The sequence below is a fragment of the Pagrus major genome, chromosome 5 (genome assembly GCF_040436345.1).
Source record: "Pagrus major chromosome 5, Pma_NU_1.0".
NCBI classification, from domain to species: Eukaryota; Metazoa; Chordata; class Actinopteri; order Spariformes; family Sparidae; genus Pagrus; species Pagrus major.
In genome coordinates, this window is record NC_133219.1 from 21596853 (window position 1) to 21619211 (window position 22359).

At 40.4% G+C, this 22359-nt stretch overlaps 1 protein-coding gene across 1 annotated transcript; it reads right to left on the bottom strand.

The window, feature by feature from the left end:
* Positions 1-414: 414 nt before the first annotated feature.
* Positions 415-20271, bottom strand: jak2b (Janus kinase 2b). Its single transcript, XM_073466060.1, has 24 exons — positions 19794-20271; positions 17484-17714; positions 16700-16823; positions 16472-16589; positions 13859-14004; positions 13058-13349; positions 12826-12945; positions 12031-12188; positions 11389-11500; positions 10479-10665; positions 9799-9923; positions 9554-9688; positions 8743-8830; positions 7268-7395; positions 6901-7039; positions 6462-6613; positions 5456-5606; positions 4898-5034; positions 4212-4401; positions 3749-3873; positions 3492-3664; positions 3129-3246; positions 1896-2009; positions 415-1306 (listed from the first exon to the last, which is right to left on the bottom strand). The coding sequence occupies exons 2-24, from the start codon at positions 17707-17709 to the stop codon at positions 1199-1201; spliced, it is 3366 nt and encodes a 1121-aa protein (XP_073322161.1). The 5' UTR covers positions 17710-17714; positions 19794-20271; the 3' UTR covers positions 415-1198.
* Between the last annotated feature and the right edge of the window lie 2088 nt (positions 20272-22359).

Sequence of the window (22359 nt, forward strand, 5' to 3'; positions counted from 1 at the left end):
CCCTTTAATCTGGTTTGCTCTAGAAAGAAAAGCTTTCATGGGGAAAGAGGCACACAATATGTCAACATTGTGGGTAATATGAAATATGTTACATTCAACCTGTCTGTATGTTTTACACCCTGTTGGCTTTTAAATCTTAATAGGCAAAATGAAACAGTCCAATATGGCGCAGATTTTAATGAGTTTGAGAAACTTGAAGAAAACATCTTTCTAGTTCACAAGAAAATACAGAGAATTCAAATTATTTGAGCCCTTCCCTCTCAAATTTGTATTTCAGAACTATTTTGTTCTTGAGCTTCTTGACTGGTTTTTGTCACAGTATACAATTCATTGTTTTAACTGCACATTTATTTACCGTATACTGTGGAAACAATGAGTAGTTTCACAGTGAGAGACAAGAATTCACTCAACAGATTTATTGTTGAATTAAACTTCTTTAATTTACACACCACCTCTCACAATGAAAACATAAAACAAGAACGGATTTTAAATCACCTTTGTATGTACTTCATTTACACTGACATTTTGCTGGCAGCTCAAATATAGTATTTTACTATATTTTCATTTTATAAAATTATAAAATTTTTCTGGACATATGTACACAATGATACTGTAGATATATACACACATACATAGAAAGTCAATTTTTCTTCAGGTGAGGGGGGAAAAGGGGATGGCAAGAGCCAGCCCTGCTAGCTGTATGTATGGACACAACACACACAAACAAACACACTGTCTCTCTCTCTCTCTCTCTGACACACAGACACACACTTAGACACACAACTTGTCTGACACAAGCATCACTAGCTTTAGGCCTGGTAATAGTCTACTCACAGTCTTCAAATGCTCTTCTTTTAAAACTTTATCCAGATGTTTGACCGAACACATCTGCTCTTTTTCAGCAACATCACCTTCAACAGTTCCTTGAATCCAAGCCTCCATTTCCATTCTGCTGCTGGCCACTAAGCCGCTCTACTATAGAAATGGGTGTGGAGTGCCTTGCTTAAAGGCACCTTGGCAGTAGTTTCTGAGCTGGTCCTGGTTTCTAACCACCGCTCTTCCAGTCACAATCTGCTTTGCCAAACGCTGCCACTCAGCAGCAGGAGGACCTCTTTTTGGCCTTTGTCCACAAACAGTGCGACAATGTTAAGAGCGACTCGGCTGACGATGAGCACGGCACTTGAGGTGATTTCTCTGTCTAAAACTCCTTACTGTCCCTGAACAGGTCGATGCGCAGAGCGAGCTCCTTGAAAGAAGGACGCAAACAGGGGTCGTTGTCCCAACACTCCTCCATGATTTCGTGTATCTGAGAGAAAAAGCAGGAAGAAAGACAATTATTTGTGGATGCTCGAGATAAGCAAACTCATTACAAGTCAGCCACACCCTTATTCTGACAGCCAGTGAGAGGCAGGTAGTGTGGGGACAGAGCAGGAATGACATGCAACAAGGAGTTTAACAAGGGAAGTAATGCCTTTAACCTTCTGGCTCCCCAGATGATTAATTGACAGCTGACAGCTTAAACATTTAGAAAATGCTTGATAAGATAACAGGTTGTGCTGCAAGCTGAAACTGTCAAAAAAACAAAACATGTTCACCTGGTACACAAGCTTAACCTGATTTAACGTTTGAGGCAAGCTATGCAATATCATCAGGCAAAGTGCTGAAATAGCCAATAAAATACGAACAAGCCGTCCAAAAACTGCTCAGTCCTGTACTAAAAAAGAATATGATTTATTTTATTTTGCAGTTAACTTAATGAAAATTGTGTGCAGAAAACAATGTTGCTATTAATTTGTATTTACTTATGAGTAAGACAATACAGGCAACCGTTTTGACATGGAGAGAAGCAATGCAACAAAGATAATGTCAACAAGGCATCTGACTAATGTTCTCACCTCCGCGGGACACCCCAGAGGTTGAGGCAGCCTGCTGCCTGACTTGAGGAGCTCGATGAGGTGATAGACAATTAACTGTCCCTGTTTGTCGTTTCCCATCATGGACATAAAAACCTGAGGAGGAGAACGGTGACAGATAAGACACAGACAGACTTCAAAATGGATTTGATTTACAGAAAACAAAAAGAAGATAGATCCTCACAGATACCAAATCTATACATGTAGATGTACAGTTCTTTAAGTCCTAACAACTTGAGCAACAAATCTGTCATGACTGAGGCAAAGCCAAACATGTGGAGCAACCTGAGCTCTGCAATATTATTAAAGTCAACAGTATACCTTCAGTAAGTGGCTCAGTGGCTCTACTTTGTCAGGTGTAGCGTGAGAAAGCTTGTTCATATAAGGCATATGTACATTGAGATTATGTTTAATTGCGTCTTCTTCTGGCTCAGTAGACTCTTCATGTATGAACAGTAAGACAAGTTGTTCAGCAAGGAAAAGGTGGCCTTATTTGAACGCACTTATGTACACACCTTGTGGTGCAAAGGCTCAGGTAGGAGGGTAAAGAAAAGCCTCTTCCCCTGGAGCAGTCAGACATCTATGACCGTTCGACTTGTTTGTTGTTCTTGCAGAGCACGAACCAGATGTCAAATCTATTAAATTGTCTGTACAAGCATTGACAGGTTGACAGGTCAGTTCCTCGCGGTAAACATATTTGTTCACTTTGCAGGTGTCCAGCACGTCGCTTGTCTTTAAAAGCGCTGCTTACCTTTCCAGAGAAAATTCCTGAGTTTTAAAAGAACCAAACCGACATGTTGCTTCCATATAATTGTCTTTTGTGAGCTCAGTTGCACTAGATTTCCTTCTTTGCCTTTAATTCATAGTACAAGTTGAGAGGCAAACAGGAAATGTGGGGAAAGAGTGGGGTGACAAAGAACAAAGATCCCTGGGCTGGATTCAAACTAGATGCACTGCAGCTTATATCCTGCATCTCGCCTGTAGCAAATCGGTTATGCTATTTTCTTAAATTAAAAATGGGATCTTTTGAGGTCAGAGTGATGAGAGCACACACCTACCGTTAATGAGTCATTCTGAAGAACTGGCTGATGCAATGTCAACACTTATTTTTGCTATTAAACAATGTTTGCTAAGTAAATGACTGGGAAATTCTTCTAAAGGTGCACCACAAATGTGCAGCTGAATGCATGTGTGTGAGTGTGTGTTATCACTTACTGCAGGAGGGCTGCTGTTCTTGTCACTGTGTGTGAAGAGCTCATACAGCACCACTCCAAAGCTCCAGACATCTGATGCCACGGAGAACTTGCTCTCAGTCAGTGACTCAGGGGCATACCTAGAAAAAAACAGCACACCGTAATTGTCTGTCGTCTTCTGCTCGGCTTCTCTAAACAAGGTAACTGAGTTTACAAATGGACCTCAGCTCTAGGACAGGTGTCATGTTTTAGATTGGGTAAAACCTGGGGTTAATATTCATGAATTATGTGTTAGCTTTTGTGTTAGCATTTTCTTACATAAAATCATACTGAGGATGGTGAAGAGATAAAAACACTAAAAAGGTAAAAATAAGAGAAGTCTGACCAGAAAATGGGACTTTCTCCCGGCTCTTTGACCATGTAGTACTCTTTGTCCTGAGGCAGGACTTTGGTGAGGCCGAAATCTCCGATCTTCACCCTCAGCTCGCTCTCCACAAGTATATTTCGCGTTGCCAGGTCTCTGTGGATATAACGCTTATTTGACAGATACTCCATACCCTGTGAACACACAAAGGAAAAACAATTAATTACAGCTGTAGCTCTAGTGGTCAGCATGTGACAAAACTGTACAGAGGGAAATACCTTGCAGATCTGAGAAGTGTAGTGCACAAGCTTCTTGTGGTCGATCCTCTCCTTGTTTTTCATTAGGTAATCTCGCAGACTTCCAAAGGGAAGATATTCCATAATGAGACGGAGATTTCGTCGTCCTGAAAGAAGCCAAAAAGAAACAGCCACAAAAGTCTTAAGTGTACTATCCTCATTTAACCAAGGCTGTTTCATATCACTTGTTTATCATTAAGCAGGGACGCATACAATGATACTTTGTTTTGTTTTCGTCAACAACCAGGATGCACTAACTATCATGTGGTGGTTAATTCATGAATTCCACTTTTGTGATAGACTGCACACAGTTTGACATTCACTGGCTCATGCAAACATACTGCATTTAGGGCTCAAAACAGCTGGTTTATAGTAAGTATTGTTACAGTATGTGGACTGACAACAGAGTGTCGAATTGAAGGTATTAGTTACAAGTCAGCTGTACCTGCACTGTAGCAAACTCCTTTGTACTTGACGATATTCTCGTGCTGCAGAGATTTTAGGATCTCGATCTCTCGCTCAAAGTCCCGTATGTGCTCTGCAGTGCTGTGCTGGAGTTTCTTCACAGCAACTACCTCTCCAGTGTTGTCCTGAAGTGGGTCATATCTACACATCTCGACGCTGCCAAAGTTTCCCTTGAAGAGAAGAACAACTGAAGTGAGCCGTCATTACTTTCATTTCATATTTTACTCTATTACTTCCAGAAAATGAGGGGACACAGGGCCAGATGCAGACCAGTGTGAGCTTCAATGCTAGTTTATCAAAATCAAAACACATCGCAAAACTCTTCTCCAGCACAACAGCAGAAAACATTTCGTGAATTGTTTTATTTTTGACTGATTTCTGCTACTATATCTGCAGATTAGTAAATGGAGGACAAACTGCTCACATGATCAACCACATTTGCCTCAAAACCTTAACAAATGACACAAACGCTTCCTGACTTTAGGATTGAGTCCCTTTTGAGGAAATGCATGCTAAAAATGTCTTAACCCAGGAAATTCAAATAAAAAGCATCTCGCAATGGAAGCACCATACTGGAAAAAGAGCACATTTCAAGTACGGTAAGCTAAGCTTATTAACATGAGATTGATTTGCACTTAAACTCACAGTTTCTACACAACTACAAACCTTGCCCAGCTGCTGTAAGAATATGAGGTGTCTCTCTTCAAACTGAGCTGGCTCCTGACTCTCAAAACCTCCCGTCGACCAGCCAGAGCCCACTGTCCTGTTTGGCAGGATGTCACTGTCCATGATCAGTTCATAGTCTGGGGACACAAAGACAAGAATTATTCAAGAGATAAAAGGATAGCTCAGAAATTATGCGAATCAACACCTACTGAGAGATTTAAAGTCACTTTAGACAAGCTAAAGTGGACCCTTAAGTCTCTCCAGCACTGGTTCGTCTTGTCCAAAAGCTAACTTAATCAAACTGGGACCAATCTAATCACAGAGAGATGAAATTGATATTGATTTTCTCCTCTACTCATTTCATATAACAGCAAATGTTGACCTAATGAAGACAGGAGCCGAGACGCCGTTTTCACTGGCATGTTCCTGAAGACACCATGATAAATGTGACTGAGGTCTGGAGACATTTGAGATTCTACACTGGTGTGACCTAGATTCCCTGTTGGGACACCAGGAGGGGCAGTGTGGCTGAGCAGCTGATCAGGGCTATAGACCGACCTGGTGTGAAGAGGCTGTGGAGGTCACGGATGACAGCACGAAATGTGGGCCTGAACGTGGGCTCATAGTCCATGCAGCTGGTTATCAGATTTGCCAGTTCAGTCCACTTTGGCGCAGGAAGCTGGTGGTGGTCCTCGTAGAACAGCGTTTTCTGCAAAACAACATCAAGGCTTAGTAAAGTGTATAGATGATCGGTGACGGATACAGTTAATGCTCATATACAACTGCTGATGATACAAAAAAAATCTAAATACATATTGGGAAGTCCTATATTGAACCGTCTTTTTGGATTTTCTGTCTTTGCAAAAGAGCACATTTTGAATTTTATTTTGTAGAGAAGTAAAGGGACAAGAATATGCCTCTGCAGATTCAAAAGCAGCGAACAATGTTGGAAAATAGAAACCACCTATTCATGCAGAAAACCTTACTACTACTAGGGTAGCAACCATATAAGATTATCAACATATTAACTAACAATTGTTTTTATTATCAAATAATCTGAAGATTATTTTCATGATCAATTAATCATAGGGAAGCAAAAAATCCTTACATCTAAGAGGCTGGAACCAGCAAATGTTTAACATTTTGTCTTGAAAAAGGACTGAATGATTAATTGATGATCAGAATTGTTGGCAACTAATTTTCTATCGTTTTAATACTCGATTATTTGACTAATCCTTGCAGCTCTAGAAAACAGAAGGTTTATTTTTTTGTTGAACTACAGCTTTATTTTTACAAAATATTATACCTGACAGATATGAATCTTGATATAAACTTGATTTTAAAAAAAAATAACACTAATATAGTATAATAATACTGTTCAATATCATCAGAAATCTATGCATCATCATACAGCATCTTATACTGCATTTAAAAACAAGTAGTAGTAGTTTTTAGTAAAATAAATAATCATCATATTCCATGATGAAGACAGCATCATTACCATCCAGTGTTAGATATATACCTTAATTCAGTATATATTTTAGGTCATAAGACCCAGCCCTACCTTAGAGTTGTCCAGTGTTGCTAATGGTTTCTCCCCACCACTGCAGATCTCCCATAGTGTTGTGCCAAAGCTCCACTTGTCTGCAGCCAGGCTCAGATTGGCAGGGTCCCCGATACACTCAGGGGGCACCCAAGGGATCCTCTCAATCAGGACTGATCAGAAACAAAAACATTTAATCCACCACTGTTAGTAAGTGAACTGTTAATTTTCAATTAAATCAAAGACATTTTCAGGCAAAATTTCAGTTTTATTCCGCTTCAAACCAATAAACCAGAATCTGATCTTCTTTAACAAAATTATTTTTCTCTATTTTAATAATATACCAGTGCCTTAACACTGCAATGCAATGTGGATTTAAGATCACATCGCTGTTGAAGAGCTGCCCCCTGCTGATTGAACACATGTATTACAGTTCGGCTGAGGATAGACATAAACTCACTTTCTTTGGGCAGGACGGTGATGCTGATGCCAGGGTCGCTTAGTTTGATGAAGGGGGGGTTCCCGGCCCTCCAGTCATCCTCTCTGATCAGAAGAACGTTTTTAGCGCAGACGTTTCCGTGGACAAGATGTTTTTCTTCCTGTAGGTTCAGAAAAGAAGAGATTGATCATTCTCTTACCAACACAAAGAAACCAATCACTCAATCACTTTTCTTATGTATTTATTTTTATTTTTTTTACAGTGTATTTCAGTATTTAAGTATGTGTTACACTTACACTAAAACTTTGTGTGGGATGCAGACAAACTGATATTCAACAATACTTTGAATGACTTGGAATCAAATCTTGTACTAAATGCAGATTCCTACCAGGAAGTTCATTGCCCAGGCCAGCTGTTTAGCCACCTCCAGCTTCCACAGGATGTTTATGGAGTTTTTGTTCTTCTTCAAGTAGGTGTCCAGTGAACCAAACTTCACATACTCCTGCACCATGATATCTGAAAGAAAACACATCTTTGTTTAGCTGAGGTTGGCCTACGTGAGCAGATTGTAATATGCCTTGAAGAATGAGACCTTCCCCGTCTCTCTTGGTTGCCTAAACAAGTCTGTGGATGATTTTTTTAAGTTGTTTAATGCTGCTGGACTGTAGATTTCTTTGTGAAGGACTCTGTTTTTCTACGACAGTCGAAAGGATGCGACTCTATGCAAATTCTCGAGTGCCTCGTCTCAGTGCCTCATCTCCGCTCTGCTAATAAAGAGCAACAGTGGCTAACGTTAGTATAGAAATGGAGTCTGTTAACATAAACTTACGACCAGCACAACACGGTTTCATAGAGCCCCTTTAAACATCAATAGGAGCCACTTTGCATGCAGTGAAAAGCCAACACTGATAATAAAGACAGGAAACACTTCAGACACGTGACTGGCTGCCTATAGTAGCATCAGAAGTCCTGTGAGGTAAAGGTCGAGCAGACAGGTCAAAGAGTTTCTGGGGAAGGGTATTGTAATCCTCCTAAGAATAGCCCACCATGCCTGTGGTTTAATCACTGCACTGAGCCTCAGGCTAATAGAGTCTTGTCAAGATTATGGTCAAGCATGGTAGACTTGACATCATTAGACCATAAGGACATAAGCTTGTAATGTCCATCGAATGAATGGCAATTGAGGGAGAGTTTTCTTTTTTTCCTTCTCACTGTAAGGTTGAATGAGGACAGACAGTTTGCTTACAAGATGACACTAGCTGTGTTTCCATAAAGCATTTTCATTTGCATTTTGAAGAATATTGCATGAGAAATTTTATGGAAATGGCAAAATTCAAAAAAAGGTTCCTCTATTTGACATAAAAATGGTATGCTCGCTTCAGGTGGTTTTTGTCCCTTGGGAATGAGAGATAATAGGCAAAATGTTTGATGGAAATGGATTTGCTATAAACTCTGGCATAGCGAACACTCAACTCACATGACGGATCAGCTGTTACCGCTGTCTGCATTATAATCACTGCATTTCTTTGTCGTCTCTGGACAGCATGCAACATGGCCACTGCTAGCTGACATGCAAGAACAATTACAACTTGCCCTATCGAAAGTGATTCCTGAAGACCTCTCTCCATTTTGTCTCCTGGTTTGTTTACTTTCACATTCACTCGTGACGTAGCCATGTAGCCTACACCACGTCATCCTCTGACGAAATTACGCTTTACGTAGCCCAGTTCATTCACTCAAAACAGTTTATGGAAAAGCACCAAAGTCGCATTTTGATTTTTTTTGCGAACTTTCAAAAGTTTGCTTAAAATTCGCTTCACATTTTATGGAAACATGGCTAGTGTGCCTCTAAGGCTGACTTACTCTCTTCTCCACAGACGCACACGCCATAGTTAAGGATCAGGTGCTTATGGGACAACTGGCTCATCATGCTGGCAGCTTCAAAGAATGACTGGAGGATGAGAGAAGACAGAGAACCCAAATTATTTTTGTGCACATGCTTACCAAAATGTACGTATCATTTTAATATTTAATTAAAAAAACAGGTCTGCAATTTTTCATGTCTGCCTAAGCACAATAGTCAGGTGCCCAAATTATTACTGGCTATTAAAAGACACCGTCTTCATGCTCTTTTAATGCAAGTGATCGGACACAAAATCAGGACTCTCAGAATCAAAAGTCTCAGACGAAACAAGTGGGTATCTTCCCAAGTTACAGTCTTGATGACAAAGAAAAGAAGCAAATCCTAAAATTTGAGGATTAGAAACCATTGAATATTTGACATTTTTGCCCGAAGATGACTGAAACGATTAACTGATTATCACCAGTAAAATTTCAGTTAATTTTAAGTCAACGGATAAACTAATTCATCGCCAAATCATTTTAGCTCCATGCTAATGTGATCCATAAGAGACTGCGTGATTAAAAAAAGTAAGATTTAAAAAAGGGTTAGAAATCCACCTAAGTAAAATAAATGATCAGCCACTGCCTTAATGAAGCTGCAGTTCCCCCTTCTCCGCCACTGTAAGTAGATCTGTTTCAGGTTCATGTTTACTTACAATGCAGCTACCTTCAATACCTTTTCATTGTGTTTTTAACAATAACAAACTTGTGTCTGTAAAATCAATGTGTCCCTAGAAAACAAAACATTTTGCAGATCTTTATGGCCACAGACCTCAGAATAATTCCTGTGGGCCTGATCCAGGACTTTCATGACCACTTCAGTTTGGTGCACGAGTCCATAGTCTCCCAGCTCCTTGCGAACCCCTTTGAAGATCTTGGTAAATGTCCCTTGACCCAGACTCTCCATCTGAAAGGAAGAACATTACTGTAGTTTTAACTCTAAACCCATTTAATTCTGTACATTTTTATGTGCAGGCAGGGGAATACGATAGACATGAACATGCAGACTCGACTTACAAATTCCAGATCTTCTTTCCTGATCTTGTGAAACACCATTTGACTGATGTTGTGTCGATGTAGTGATGGAGATAGAGGCACTTCAGAGCCCTTGTTGCTCCTGCACACGAGGAGGCAGGACTTTTCTGTTTGTGGAGAGAAAAGAAAACAATCTTTCAGACAAGAAAAGGGTTTATAGTTTACCGAGTTGAAAACGATAAAACTTGACGCCCAACTGACAGAGAAACTTCAGAAATGACAACGTGGGTTGGAGATAGAATATGTGACATACTGATACTTTCTTCATTTCTTCATACTTTCTTGCCTGACCAGCTCACTAAATGTGCTTGTAAATGGGTAGCAGATCCCAATATACACATGTGATTGAATAAGTGTTTAAACTAATTAACTACACTATGCTTATAAATCACTGGATAAGTGAAACAAGTTATGAAGAATCTCTTCCTCAACTCCTGTCCGCTCCACTCAGTCATTTTTGCTACCGTGTGTGCTGTGCATGCATCTCAAAATGACATCCTGTCTATATATAAAACATGTAGCCTCTTTAATTACAGTCATTAATCTACCAGCATATAAAAGTTTTGATGTGTGCAGTACACACTAGACAGTAGCAGTCACACAATATTGCAAATGTTTGCTTATTTCCTAAACTTAATAAATCCAGAGTCTGTTAGTTTTACCTTTGGATTTAGGCGGACAGCACTTGCTGAACTGGAAAATGATGCTGTCAGAACGCACAGTTTCCTTTTGGTAGCAGCTGAGTAGTTCCTGCAAGCTGCTGAAGTTTCTTTTGGTTCCACTGAGGTTAAACTCCCCGCTGGCAGACCTGGTTATCTGGCAGTGTTTGTATTCTACAGTCTCATAGACCTAGAAGACACGAAGAGAAGGGCAGACAGGTTGAAATGTGGGCTGCACGATATGGGGAAAAAAAATTATTGAGAATATTTTGACAGATGATACAATAGCGATATATTTCATGATAGGCGGAAATGATCATCTTTGCTTCATGAAGACTTTTTGACTACTGGTAATGTGACATTTGTTGGTCGGTACTGAACAAACATGTTTTCTTACATCTGGAAGAAAAGATTTGCAGGCCAGGACATCTCAGCATTACTACAGTACTTCATTATAATGTTGTTTTGTCATACATTTTCAATTATCAAAAATAAAAAAAAACCTGCAGTTTAGCCAGGATCAAGTGTTTCCTGTCAGAGCCCTTTGTTTTGGCACAATCAAAACGATGAGGCTTTGTTTTTGGACACAGTGCTATTATCAGTCTAAACCTAGTCTTTCTCCTGACTCTAAGATCAATTATATCCTGATGATTTAAAAGATAACTTCATCAAAATTTATTTTATTTAGCCAAAGTACTTCTGTTTGTCTCATATATTAATGATTGCATTGGAGAAGTTGAGAAGTTTGACCAATTTTGTTTTTGATGAAAGGTTTTGTTTAAAATGATCAAAGTAAGGTTCTCAGTCACACATAACAAAAGCAGGAGAATATTTACTGTATTGCTGTCTGTCCTCTGAATTATCAATACAAACGTTGAAAGGTGCAAAATTACCACGGATGAGTGTTACCTACCTCAACAGGGAAAGTCAGAAAATACTTGTTGAAGTCTTTAGGACTACATCTCAAAATGAACAATCCTTGCTTGTTTCCACTTTTCTGAAGCCGACTGATGGCAAACTCCATCCTGCAACAACAAAGAAAAAAATACAACACTCAGCAAGTTGTGCTAGTATAGGACATAAACACTAACCACCAAAATAAAGCTTGTCAATTTTGGCAGCAATTTTTTAATCCTGTACCTTCCTGTATAAGAATTTTGCACTAAAGAGTATGAAGTATTACATTTAATTTGTGGTTGTGCTTATCTGCACATCCTTTGGTGCCTGGTAAATCACTGTGTAAAGAGGATATGACTGTTGGTTTGTCAGTTTTAGAGAATTCTGAAAAACTGGAAGATGTGTCCACAAATCTAATGAGTCATCTGACAGCCTGTCAGACAAGTGAGTCCGTAGACGGCACCACAAATGAGCGTACCATGTCATTGCTATCACATAGTTGATGATTAGGCCACATGGCTTGCATTCAAATTAATTTATTAATTTAATAAATTTTTTAGTCGTTGAAACTTGTTTTTGTTTTCTTTTTAAATTAAGTGACAGCCCTTACTAATGCTGCTGTTAGAAAATAAGTAAAGCTTTGTTATTTTTCACTTACGAGATAGGGCCGTGGCAATGGGAAGCGATGGCCTCCACGAGTCTTGGAGGAGCCACTTCTTTACAAAGGTAGTGATGTGCGTCTGTAGTCAGCCGATAGTAACCATCAATGAGGGAAACAAAGGAGAGGGCTTCAGACAGGCTGGGGAACTCCAGCTCCTGAAATATATAAAAAAAAAAACACTGTTAGACATGATGTGTAAACTTTCATCATTCTCCAACTACCACTGAATGGTTCTCTCTATTTAACTTTTTGACTTTTACAGCCCACTTTGTTGTTGTAATCCAGTGTTACAGAAATTGACAACATACTGTAGTCAGAAAGGAGCTTCTTTGCATGCCGACGATCAAGTGACAACCTCTGGGGCGTAAAAATGACGCCAACACGGAAGTACCAAAAACTGCAGTTTCTCAAAGGCCCACTTGAGGGTGACACCCTTGACAGCAAAAATTAACTTGTACAGCTTGGTCCAAAAAGGGTTTTGGCTTCCATAGCCAATTTCCACATTTGTGACAACTGTATGGGCGAATTTTTATATAACTACCTTGTTTAAATTATATCAAGGCTTAAAGGTTTGATCAACAGCTAGCTGTGAGTAACCAGGCTTTGTTCGGCCTGCCTCAGCACCACCATGCTGCACTTCTTTGCCCATTTTGGCCACGCCTGAGGCCACCACACTGAGCTTCACAATGGCTCTTCAGAAACCTATGAATGACGTCATGGAGACCATGTCCATGTTTTATAAAGTCTATGATTACAACAGAGTACAGACAGACATCCCTAAAGTGAATTTACCAAATTTTTTCCATCTTGTTTGTTGATGGTGACCACTCGACTCTCTGCAGCACCCTCCTTGCTGGCCTGTTTGATGCTGATGTCAGTGACATCAGGGAAGTCACACAAGGTCTGCAGCTCCTGGACATATAGCACAGAAAACAACTCATGTCAACAAATTATCGACGCTGACTCCCAAAGGACCAAAGAAAGAAACAGAACAACGATTACTCACAGAGATCATGATACCAACCTGGTCAGAATCTTTCAATTTCTCTCGACACCACTGGATGCCACTGTCTGCTGCCACCAGGATGATGAGCTGTCCGCTGGACGGTTCCCTGACCTGGAAGGTCTCTGTGTAGAAGGTCTTCTCCAGGGACTCCATGCTGATGAGGTACTTGAGTTTGAGGTCGCGTGCTGTGGTCCGACACTGGCTGAACTGCTGGATGAAGCGCTTGAAGCGGAAGCGGATTCGCTTGCGTGTCAAGAAATTGCAGTCTTGGATCTGAGCTCGCATGTCCTTTGGCAAGAAGGACTTGTAGCTAGAAGTATGCAAGAGGGAACATTTTTTTTATCCATCAGTGTCTAAATGTTTTTATCACTTGTGCATTTAGAAAGAAAAACTGCTGCAGTATTATGCAGTAGTATTTTTATTGAAGTGACTAGCGTTACTCCTTGAAATATGTGATTCTAATTATTTTATTGCATTCTTATGCTGGTAATAAAGTAAGTCAATAAGACATGTGCAGATTACTGCAATCGATGATTGAATCCTCAGTCAGTTTCTTACTTATTAACTTACTTGGTCAGATATTTTTCTGATTTGAAGCATGACTTCTAATTCAAATTACTTTGGCAAAGTTTTTGTACACCTGCTTTTGAACCAAACAAACAAAAAGTTACGTAGAAAAATGCATTAATAATCCTCAAAGTAGGGTTTCAGAATAGCAGTTTTTGGGGGGCAAACCAGGTTTTGCATTGGCACCAAATACAACATTATCATTTTAGATAATTCCACAAGAATCAGAGTGAAAGCAGCCTGTTTTTGTACCTTATAGTGTGGTAAATGTCCAGCGGTGACAGCTGTCTCTCCTTGGCTGTTCTTGTCATGTCAAGTACAGCCATGCCCAGGCACTCTTCTTGAGTCTCATGGGAGTTGGGGATCTTCACCAAGCCACTGACAAAGTCATTTCTCCACTGCAAACAGAGGTAAGATGAGATGAGAGGCCCATTCACAGTCTCAGTCATGTACTTGGGTTGAGTTCTTATCAAAGGAACAGTGTCAGGCTAGGTTTATATTCACTCGGTTTCATTTTGTTTTATAATAACATTGCAAGGCTGAATTAAAAGGATCCTCCCTGGCGGCTTACAAGTTAATGGTGCTGCAGCTTGTTTACTGAATAAAATGAATTCCAGCGCTATGCAGATACATGTATCTACTGATCGTGATCCCGTTCTTCCTCTGTTTCTATGTATCTGTTTGTATTTAGGACAGATGCTCATATACAACTACTTCTTTATCTTTATCATGAGCTTTTAATGACAACAAGAGAAGATAAAGAGCATCTTGGAGAAAAGTAAGGTATAACATATCTTGCTGTCAGTTACTTGAACAGACTTTCCATGTGACGAAGATATAGGATGACAGCTAACCACAACTGACCAATGAATAAGCTTCCTGTCAGTTGGTTTGTTTGCAACTTTTTGCTTGGATTGCAATAAGTCAGTATGAGCAATAAACAGAACTGCAAGGATACATTTTTTCCTGAATCCAGAAAACCATACACTGGACTATAACCACATTGTATTATTCATCATTAACATTAATAGAAAACATTATGAAAAAGATGAGATGTATTGTTATATTATTTCATTTTCGACTGGTGAATGGAGAGATAGACAGGGGTTTGGCACTGAGAATTATTGGAATATCTGATATAGGAGGCGATGTGTCACTTTGCATGGCAGCCTCTGCCATCAGTGAATGAATGTGTGTGTGAATGGGTGAATGTGACAAGGGTTATACAGCATTTTGAGTAGCCGGCAGAAGTGATTAAAGGCCTATATAAATGCAAGACCATTTACCTAAAACGAAGGCTTTTTGTTGCTTTAGCTAGCCTCCAACTGGTGAATACAGAGACACACTTCCCTTTGCAAGTCATAATAGCCTTACTTTATCACAAACACAGGGGCTCAGCTCAAGATTAGACTGTGAGGAATTCATCGTATCCTTCACAAAGAAAAACTAAACATCTGTCTGGACTGAAGGAAGGCATGTGTAATGGCTTACTCGCTGCCAAACACACAGTGTGCTGCACCCTCAAATGACCCTCGCAGTGGTGCTTCCCTTCGCCCTTATAGGCTTTTCCCAGGCCAACAGCACAGGCATAATTCCACATAATCCTTCAGGTCACACTGAGTTCAGCTCCCGTCATATTACTGGCTCATGTTACCTGGATTCACCCATAATACACATTTACTTTCTATTGCAATGTGGTCTATACAAATCATTCCTTGACTGAGGGCATTCAGGAGTCAGGTGATATGTCTGAAGACGTCTCTATTAGACTTTTCTCTTCCTGGCCTACACATAGTTTATAGTTAGTGCTGTGTGCACAAAAAATAAAATAAAGCCTGATTACAACTCTGTTGACTTTGATCAAATACTAAAACAGCCAACAGAGAGGCCGAAAAATTGAAAATCTACTCCATTCAAAAACACACAAAACCAGAGGGAACTCTGCGGGGAAACGTTCCTCTTGTGACCACTAAGGTGTCATCTGGTGGATTTTAGGCTGTTGTATCCACTACAGATTGTTGTTCTACATTTTGTCTGTGCTCATCCACCGACACAAAGTATATAGTTGGATCAAGAGAGAGAGCAGTCCGTCTCTCTCTTGGATTGAGTGATGGGTGTCTCACCAAACTCCGATCAAACTGTAAAAACTGGGCAGTGCTGATCAAATATGAACCATGATCCTGTGCTTTGTCTATTCCTTTCCTACAATGCAACAACAGCCATATCCAATGACTGAAAAAACAAAAAAAATTCAAAAAAAAAATTAGAATAAAATTTCACAAAATCAATCAACATACTAACTTGGCAATCAACAAAGTCTTAACGGTCTGCGGCAGCTTCTTGCATTGAAGCGGCAGTAATCGAGCCTTACTGGCATGCTGACTCTAACCTTTCAAAAGGGCAGGAACTTCCCTACAAACAATTAGACATTCGGACAACAGCTCTGCTCTGAGTCTGCAGGGACCTGTCAAATCTTCACCATAGAAAAGCTTTGGTGTGCACACAAAAGAATGTGAATTTAATTTTGCTCTCATGTTCACTTTTTGTGAACACTGAGGTGTGGATCTTTGCATGCAAGTAGCAAAACTGTTCCCAAAGACTGAGTTCCCTCTCACATGAGGGCTATAACTGCACTCACTGTAAGTGTCAGCACTCTTGGTACCCCTTGCTTGTATGGGCAGCCCTGTTGTTTACGGCACAGACTGCAGTGTGTCAATTTTCTGAAATCCTTCTCACCAAAGCCATCCATAGACAAACAGATCTACAGTGCTGAACTGCAAGGTAATGTATGAACGAAAAACTACAATGTGCTGATTCGAACCAGTTTATGTAATAAAGAGGGTGGTTAAATACTGCAGTACTCACCTGAGAGAAAAGGTACAACATCACAAAGTCATCAAGGACAGGGCTTTCTGACCCCTTGGCGACCCCATATCGATATGCCCGGGATGCACCACCACTGTACCAGCCAGGGAAGTAGTACCTGCATACATGGTGGTGAAGAAAATGCAACAAATCACAAGGAGGATATTTCAATTCTAATCTGGAACAGATACTCAAAAGGCAATGCAGAAGCAAAACAATGCACGCTACCTTATCCTGAAAAACACATCTTCTGAAGCCAGTTCATCAAGCTGAAAGATGTGGTTGGGTGAAAACCACAAGCGGTCTCGTTCTCGGAAGAGACCAAAAAGGCTGCAGTACAGAGGTGATATACCTAAAGCAGACAAAGAAACAGACTCCACATTATGCTCTGTGAGGTCAGTGATGTTACATGTTCTTCAAAACAGTACACGTTAGCTGTGCTGTCTGTTACGAGCTTGATCCAAATCAATTTTACTTTGAACAAAAAAATATGGTACACTTGTAGAAACTGTGCTAATTTAGGGGCAACTCAGAGGACTACATACCAGAATATCCTTTAGAATACAATCTGTTTGTTTTGCCAACACAGGTGAGCAAAAGGGCAATAAAGATTAACAAAACGTCAGTTGTGTTTGGTTCATCATCAAACACATAACATGCGATCCCAACAACATGCAGGCTAGTCTAGACCCACCCTCAACCCCCGCATGTCCCTGCTCTGTGTATTAATTGCATCATACTTTTATTGGCTCTTAAATTGTACCTCAGCAAAGGAGAAAAAACACCAAGCAAAACAATGCTACCATATGTTATGCTTGTGCTTCAACAGAGTAAACAAGGTTAGACAGGCTGTAAACAAAGCACTGAGATGATTGAAAGGGACAACGCTTTTTCTGCCGATAGGTTTCACTGTGGCCTCTTGATAACCTTATCTTGGGACCTATGCCCCGAGTTACAGCAAAACACATGAATGGGGGTGCATTATGCTGGCTTGCACAGCTCGAGTACTCACTGCACGCCTTGGCTGCATCTATACAAAGCTCCTCAGCCACATAGTCCCCAGGAGGGTAGGTGAGGAAGTCGGCCACTCCCTGGCTGCTGTGGTAGAAATGAAGTCTCAGAACAGCAGCAGCCGGCCTTGTGTCGGCAGATTCCCGATGGGCTGTCCCATTCTGGTGCACCGCGGGGCATGTGTCAGTCAGAGTGTCCATGGCTGGCAGGGAGGCCATCGACGACATGCAACCTTCAATCAGTGAGAGGTGAAATGTCAGCAGACAGAACGATTTTTCTCTTTTTTTTCAGCAAATTGTGATGAATTAAAAAGCGCCATCAGCTAGTGTACATGGTCTCAGCTGTTGCATAAACTGTTATCAAGATTCAAGTATTGCATAAAGCTGCAGTGCAGAGGAGCCATTGTCTGGAGAGAGGTTATAAAATCTGTAAATCTAATTTAAAAATAAGGCTACTCTCAGTGAGCGTTATAAATTACAGCCAGAGTTGCGCTGTAAAAGGACTACTGAGATTTCAACCCCATTGCATGATATTTTTAATGCCAGTTTAGCCAGTTATCTAAGTTTCATATTTATAATATTCTCATTAATTACTTAAAATGGACAAAAATCTATATACAATTCTTACCGGGAGGTGTACACATTTTAAACCGAGCAGACGGAAAGCAGAATAATCAAATTCCCTCATTCAAACAGCTGCTATTCAGCCCCCCACCCCGACTCCCCTCGCCTCAAAGACAGTATTATATCACACTGTGGGCGGAAGTGGCTACGTCATTGCTAAGGTCCCGTCCTCGTTTTTATATGTAACCAGTCCACCAGGCATTCTCAGTTAAATAAAAAAATACTCAAGAGCCTGGTGACCGAATTTCCCGACATGTTTTTCTTTCGGCTGTAAAACTTTTAACACTGAAATGACTAAAATTAGTTCGGCAGATAAGAGATATATCGTATTAAGGAAGGGATGACATCAATTCAAACAAATTCATTCATTGTGTTATATAAGTAAAAAATATTTTTTTTCCTCTTTCATGTTTTATATCACCGAATCCCAGCGGGAACAATCAGCCTTTTTATCAACAGAAAACATACTACATAGAAAAAGGAACATGTTATTCAAAAGGTGCAAAATCACTAAAGGGATACAAGAGACCTCCCAAAGCACTAGAAATAAAAATACGACACAGTTCAAGTTCAAATGAGCATGAAGCAGGCCCTCGAAACGACAGGAATGAATCTTTTCTGTTCATAAAAGGTTAATGACATCCACCTTCATTCAAAGCTATAAAACATCTGCATGCAAGAAATGGCAAGAGTGAACATTACTGATCATTCATTTGATTTACCCACTGATGGCGTAGTATATGTCAAAAATAGTGACACATGCCCATGACACATTTCTCAGATCGGAAGACAAAGAGAGGTTTCATTCCAGCCGATTAAAACTGTAAAAAGTGTACATTTGAAGAACTGAAACTTAGTTCAAAGCTCAGCATTTTCACTTTGCAAGACACTGGATCAAAATGGTCGGCAGTAATTTTTCTGTCAAACAGCTACTGATTTAATCGATGAATGGATTCAGGACTCGTGTGTTGATCTGCGAGCAGAGAAACACTAACCTGAAACATTCAGCATGCAGTTTGATGTAATGACATTTCAAAACAATATGGGAAAAAGAGGGTATGGCACCTATTAGTGCATTTGGTTTACACTCTTAAATTAATTTCTGCAAGGATGCCTGGCAAAACAGGGACAGGACTTTACACGTAGACATTCCCATGAAGCTTCTGGTTTTCCTGAGCACGAGATAGTTACACAACTGCGTTTTAAGTCTTCACATAACCCACTTTATTAGCATTATATTTTGAGAATGGACACATGTCACCCGGCAAAGTCATGACTGAGTAAGAATGTCAGCACAACAGGAACTAATGCTATAGTCTTGGGTCTCTGTCAGTTGTTGGGTCACGTTCAGTGCTTACATAAAAGGTTGTTATGTCAAGTAGCACATTTCAAAGTGACCCAGAAACTGAACATTTCTAGTCAAAATATCATGAAACTCAGCTGCACAATAAATTCATCAAGGCACGGCCAGGCCCTCTTGCGTGCTACCGTTCGCGTTAGCTTCCATAGATTAACTTATAGCTAGCAGCCACACAGACCCACCTCTATACGAGTTAACTTAGCTGCCAAACATATATAGTGTGCAAATGTAATACAGCAATTTAAGGTCGGGAGTGTGGGGTCGTGCACGCTGATAAAATAAACCGAACCGAGTTGCCAGTGAATTATTAATGAGAGTAAACACTTACTTTGGTGTAGGAGCCAGACGTGCAGCTAGCTAGCTTGCTGCTAGCTTCCTAGGCCAGCGATGCAGCCAGGACGAGCGACAGTTTGACAGCTACGCCCTGCGACACCGCCGCTGTTATTTAAGTTCAGCGCTCAAACACTTGCCTGAATAAATGACAATTCACAAAATGGTCGAAATCCATTTGGAAATATTCTTATTTCCATGTCGCACTCAGCTGGCTAACCCGCTACACAAGCTACCTTCATTCAGCCTAGCGTTACCCATCTCACTCCGGAGGAACTTCAGCCGTCTATCTTGTCAATCTTGTAACTTAAGCTAATGTTAGCTACTTAAAACCACGCCGTGCTCCGTTATAACATGTCCCAAAAACGCGGAATTCCTCTCATTGTGCCGGAACCGGTGGCAGCAGCTGTACGACGAGAGTTACATTATTGACAACTTGTCAAATGAATAGCTGTAACTCTGACAAGGTGGCTAGCTAGTTCACCAGTGGCAGCTACAGCACAACCGAAGCCCCAAGTCAGTCAACAAACCAGCCTCTCCCACCATGCTAATGCTGCCTTCACGGGCTGTCGGAAATGTCACGATTACGAAACAGACACACAAAAAAAAGGCAGCTCCACAATTGACCAAATTTCAACAGCACAATATCAGCACCAGTATTGCTTTATAAGCTAATATTACCAAGCATCGACACCCTGAACATATATTAGTACATTTCAATCCATAAGACAGGGTGAAGATGCCTCTTTTGGCATATTTAATCAAAAGTACTCACAATTGTCTGTACAATTGTACTAATTTCTGTATCCAGTATTATATTGGTATGCACAGAAATCCAGGCAAAGTTAGATTTGATATCCTCACAATGTTTTTAAAGCTAGTGGTAAAACCAGTGTCTCCATAGTATAATATTACAGCTTAACATAATAGTCATATCATATGTTACAGTAGGCACTTGTGATTTTATCTAATCTCTGATCAATTCAAATCTATACATGAACACGCGTGGAAAAACTTCTCTACACAAAATGAATGAATTCATAAGTTATTATACAACTTTCAGTCTGGGAAGTTGAAGTTACGAGGAGCCATGAAGGCAACATCTTCACACTGAATCAGCCCCTTGTCTTGTCAATCAACCAACCAGCAACCTAACCAACACCCACCCACCAAAACTACTACTAACCACTAGTGGCACAGATTGCAGCACAGTGGGGAGCAGGCAGGACGTAGTATGGTTAACACTTTAAAATGAAAGGCAATGCAGAACAATGACACTGAAACAACTTACGTAAGAGAAGCTGATGACATTAAATTTGTCAGCGGGGTATGATTCAACTTTATTATATTATCAATAGGCTGCGAATTGTTATATGGCTATATTTTTTAACCTTTAATTCGTCACCCTTATGTGTTTTTAACAATGATGATAGGTTATCATTTCTTTTTTTTTTTTTTTTGACATCATTTTTTACTTTTTTAAAAAACTTCTTTGCATGAATCAAAACAAGCCAGGAGCTGTGAGCAGACATCATGTTTGTGACAGGTACGGAGACTAAATCAAACCTCTGCATGAACCTGCAGAACTCTCAAAGTGTGTTTTCACATAAAGCAATGAAAACACTGCATAAAGACGTCAAACAATGATTTGAAAGAGGGAACAACTGGGTATGGGTGGCATTGTGGTTAGAGTGTGTGTGAGGCTTTAAAGAGGAAGTATGCTGAGTCATGTGGCATCTTCATAGTGCTTTTCCAGGCATTGCTGTTCCCTCTCCCCTCCCTGAAAAGGCCAGCTCATCAGCTCCCACTGATTGTTGACCTGCTGGTCTCATTCATCTCCACTTGAAACACCCGCAGGGACTAATCAGAGGCAGATCCATTAGGGAATCCAAGCATCCTCTGAACCCCTGAGGTCTGTGAGGGGGGTTGACTTATTCTCACTCTCCTCAACATGGTCTGTAATCAGTTAAACCTTTGAGGCTGTCTTTAACTAATTTAGCCACTGTTGTGTTTCCTGCAGCACTATTTTGTCTAACTGGAGTAAGTGTGGATCTATTAATAATGCTTACACCTGAACTCATTTCAAAACCTTGGGAATTACAGTAATATGCTAAGCCACCAATCCTGAGGGAATATTTTCCACAAGATTTTGAAACCTGGCTGCATGGATTTGCTCCCATTCAGCCACAAGAGCATTAGTGAGGTTGGTCATGGTCACGGATGTTAGGTGATAAATCCTGACCGTTTGTGTTTTTTTAATATCCCGATGGTGGTGGATAGAGTTGAGGTGAGGGCTTTGTGCAGGTCACTCCCAACTGGTAAAACTGTGTCTTTACTGAGTTAATATTCAACATGAGGGCATTGTTTTCTTGAGACAGAAACAGAATTTCATACCAATCCATCCAATACGACGCCAGCAGCGACAGCATCGACTGGTTTTCACCTTGGAAGATTTTTGTGCGTGTCTGTGTGTCATCCTGGCAAGATGTGGTCCTGAAGGCATCTTTTGTAGCAGGAATTACCTCAAAGGCTTTTTGAGTACTTGCCAGGTGATTATATGTCAG

Coding starts and splice junctions, on each gene's coding strand:
- jak2b (XM_073466060.1), bottom strand. CDS start 17,709: ATGTCGTCGATGGCCTCCCTGCCAGCCATGGACACTCTGACTGACACA. Junction 10,666..11,388: donor TTCTGACTTTCCCTGTTGAG/GTAGGTAACACT, acceptor CGTGTCTTCTAG/GTCTATGAGACTGTAGAATA. Junction 7,396..8,742: donor GTGCGTCTGTGGAGAAGAGA/GTAAGTCAGCCT, acceptor GTTTTCTTTCAG/ATATCATGGTGCAGGAGTAT.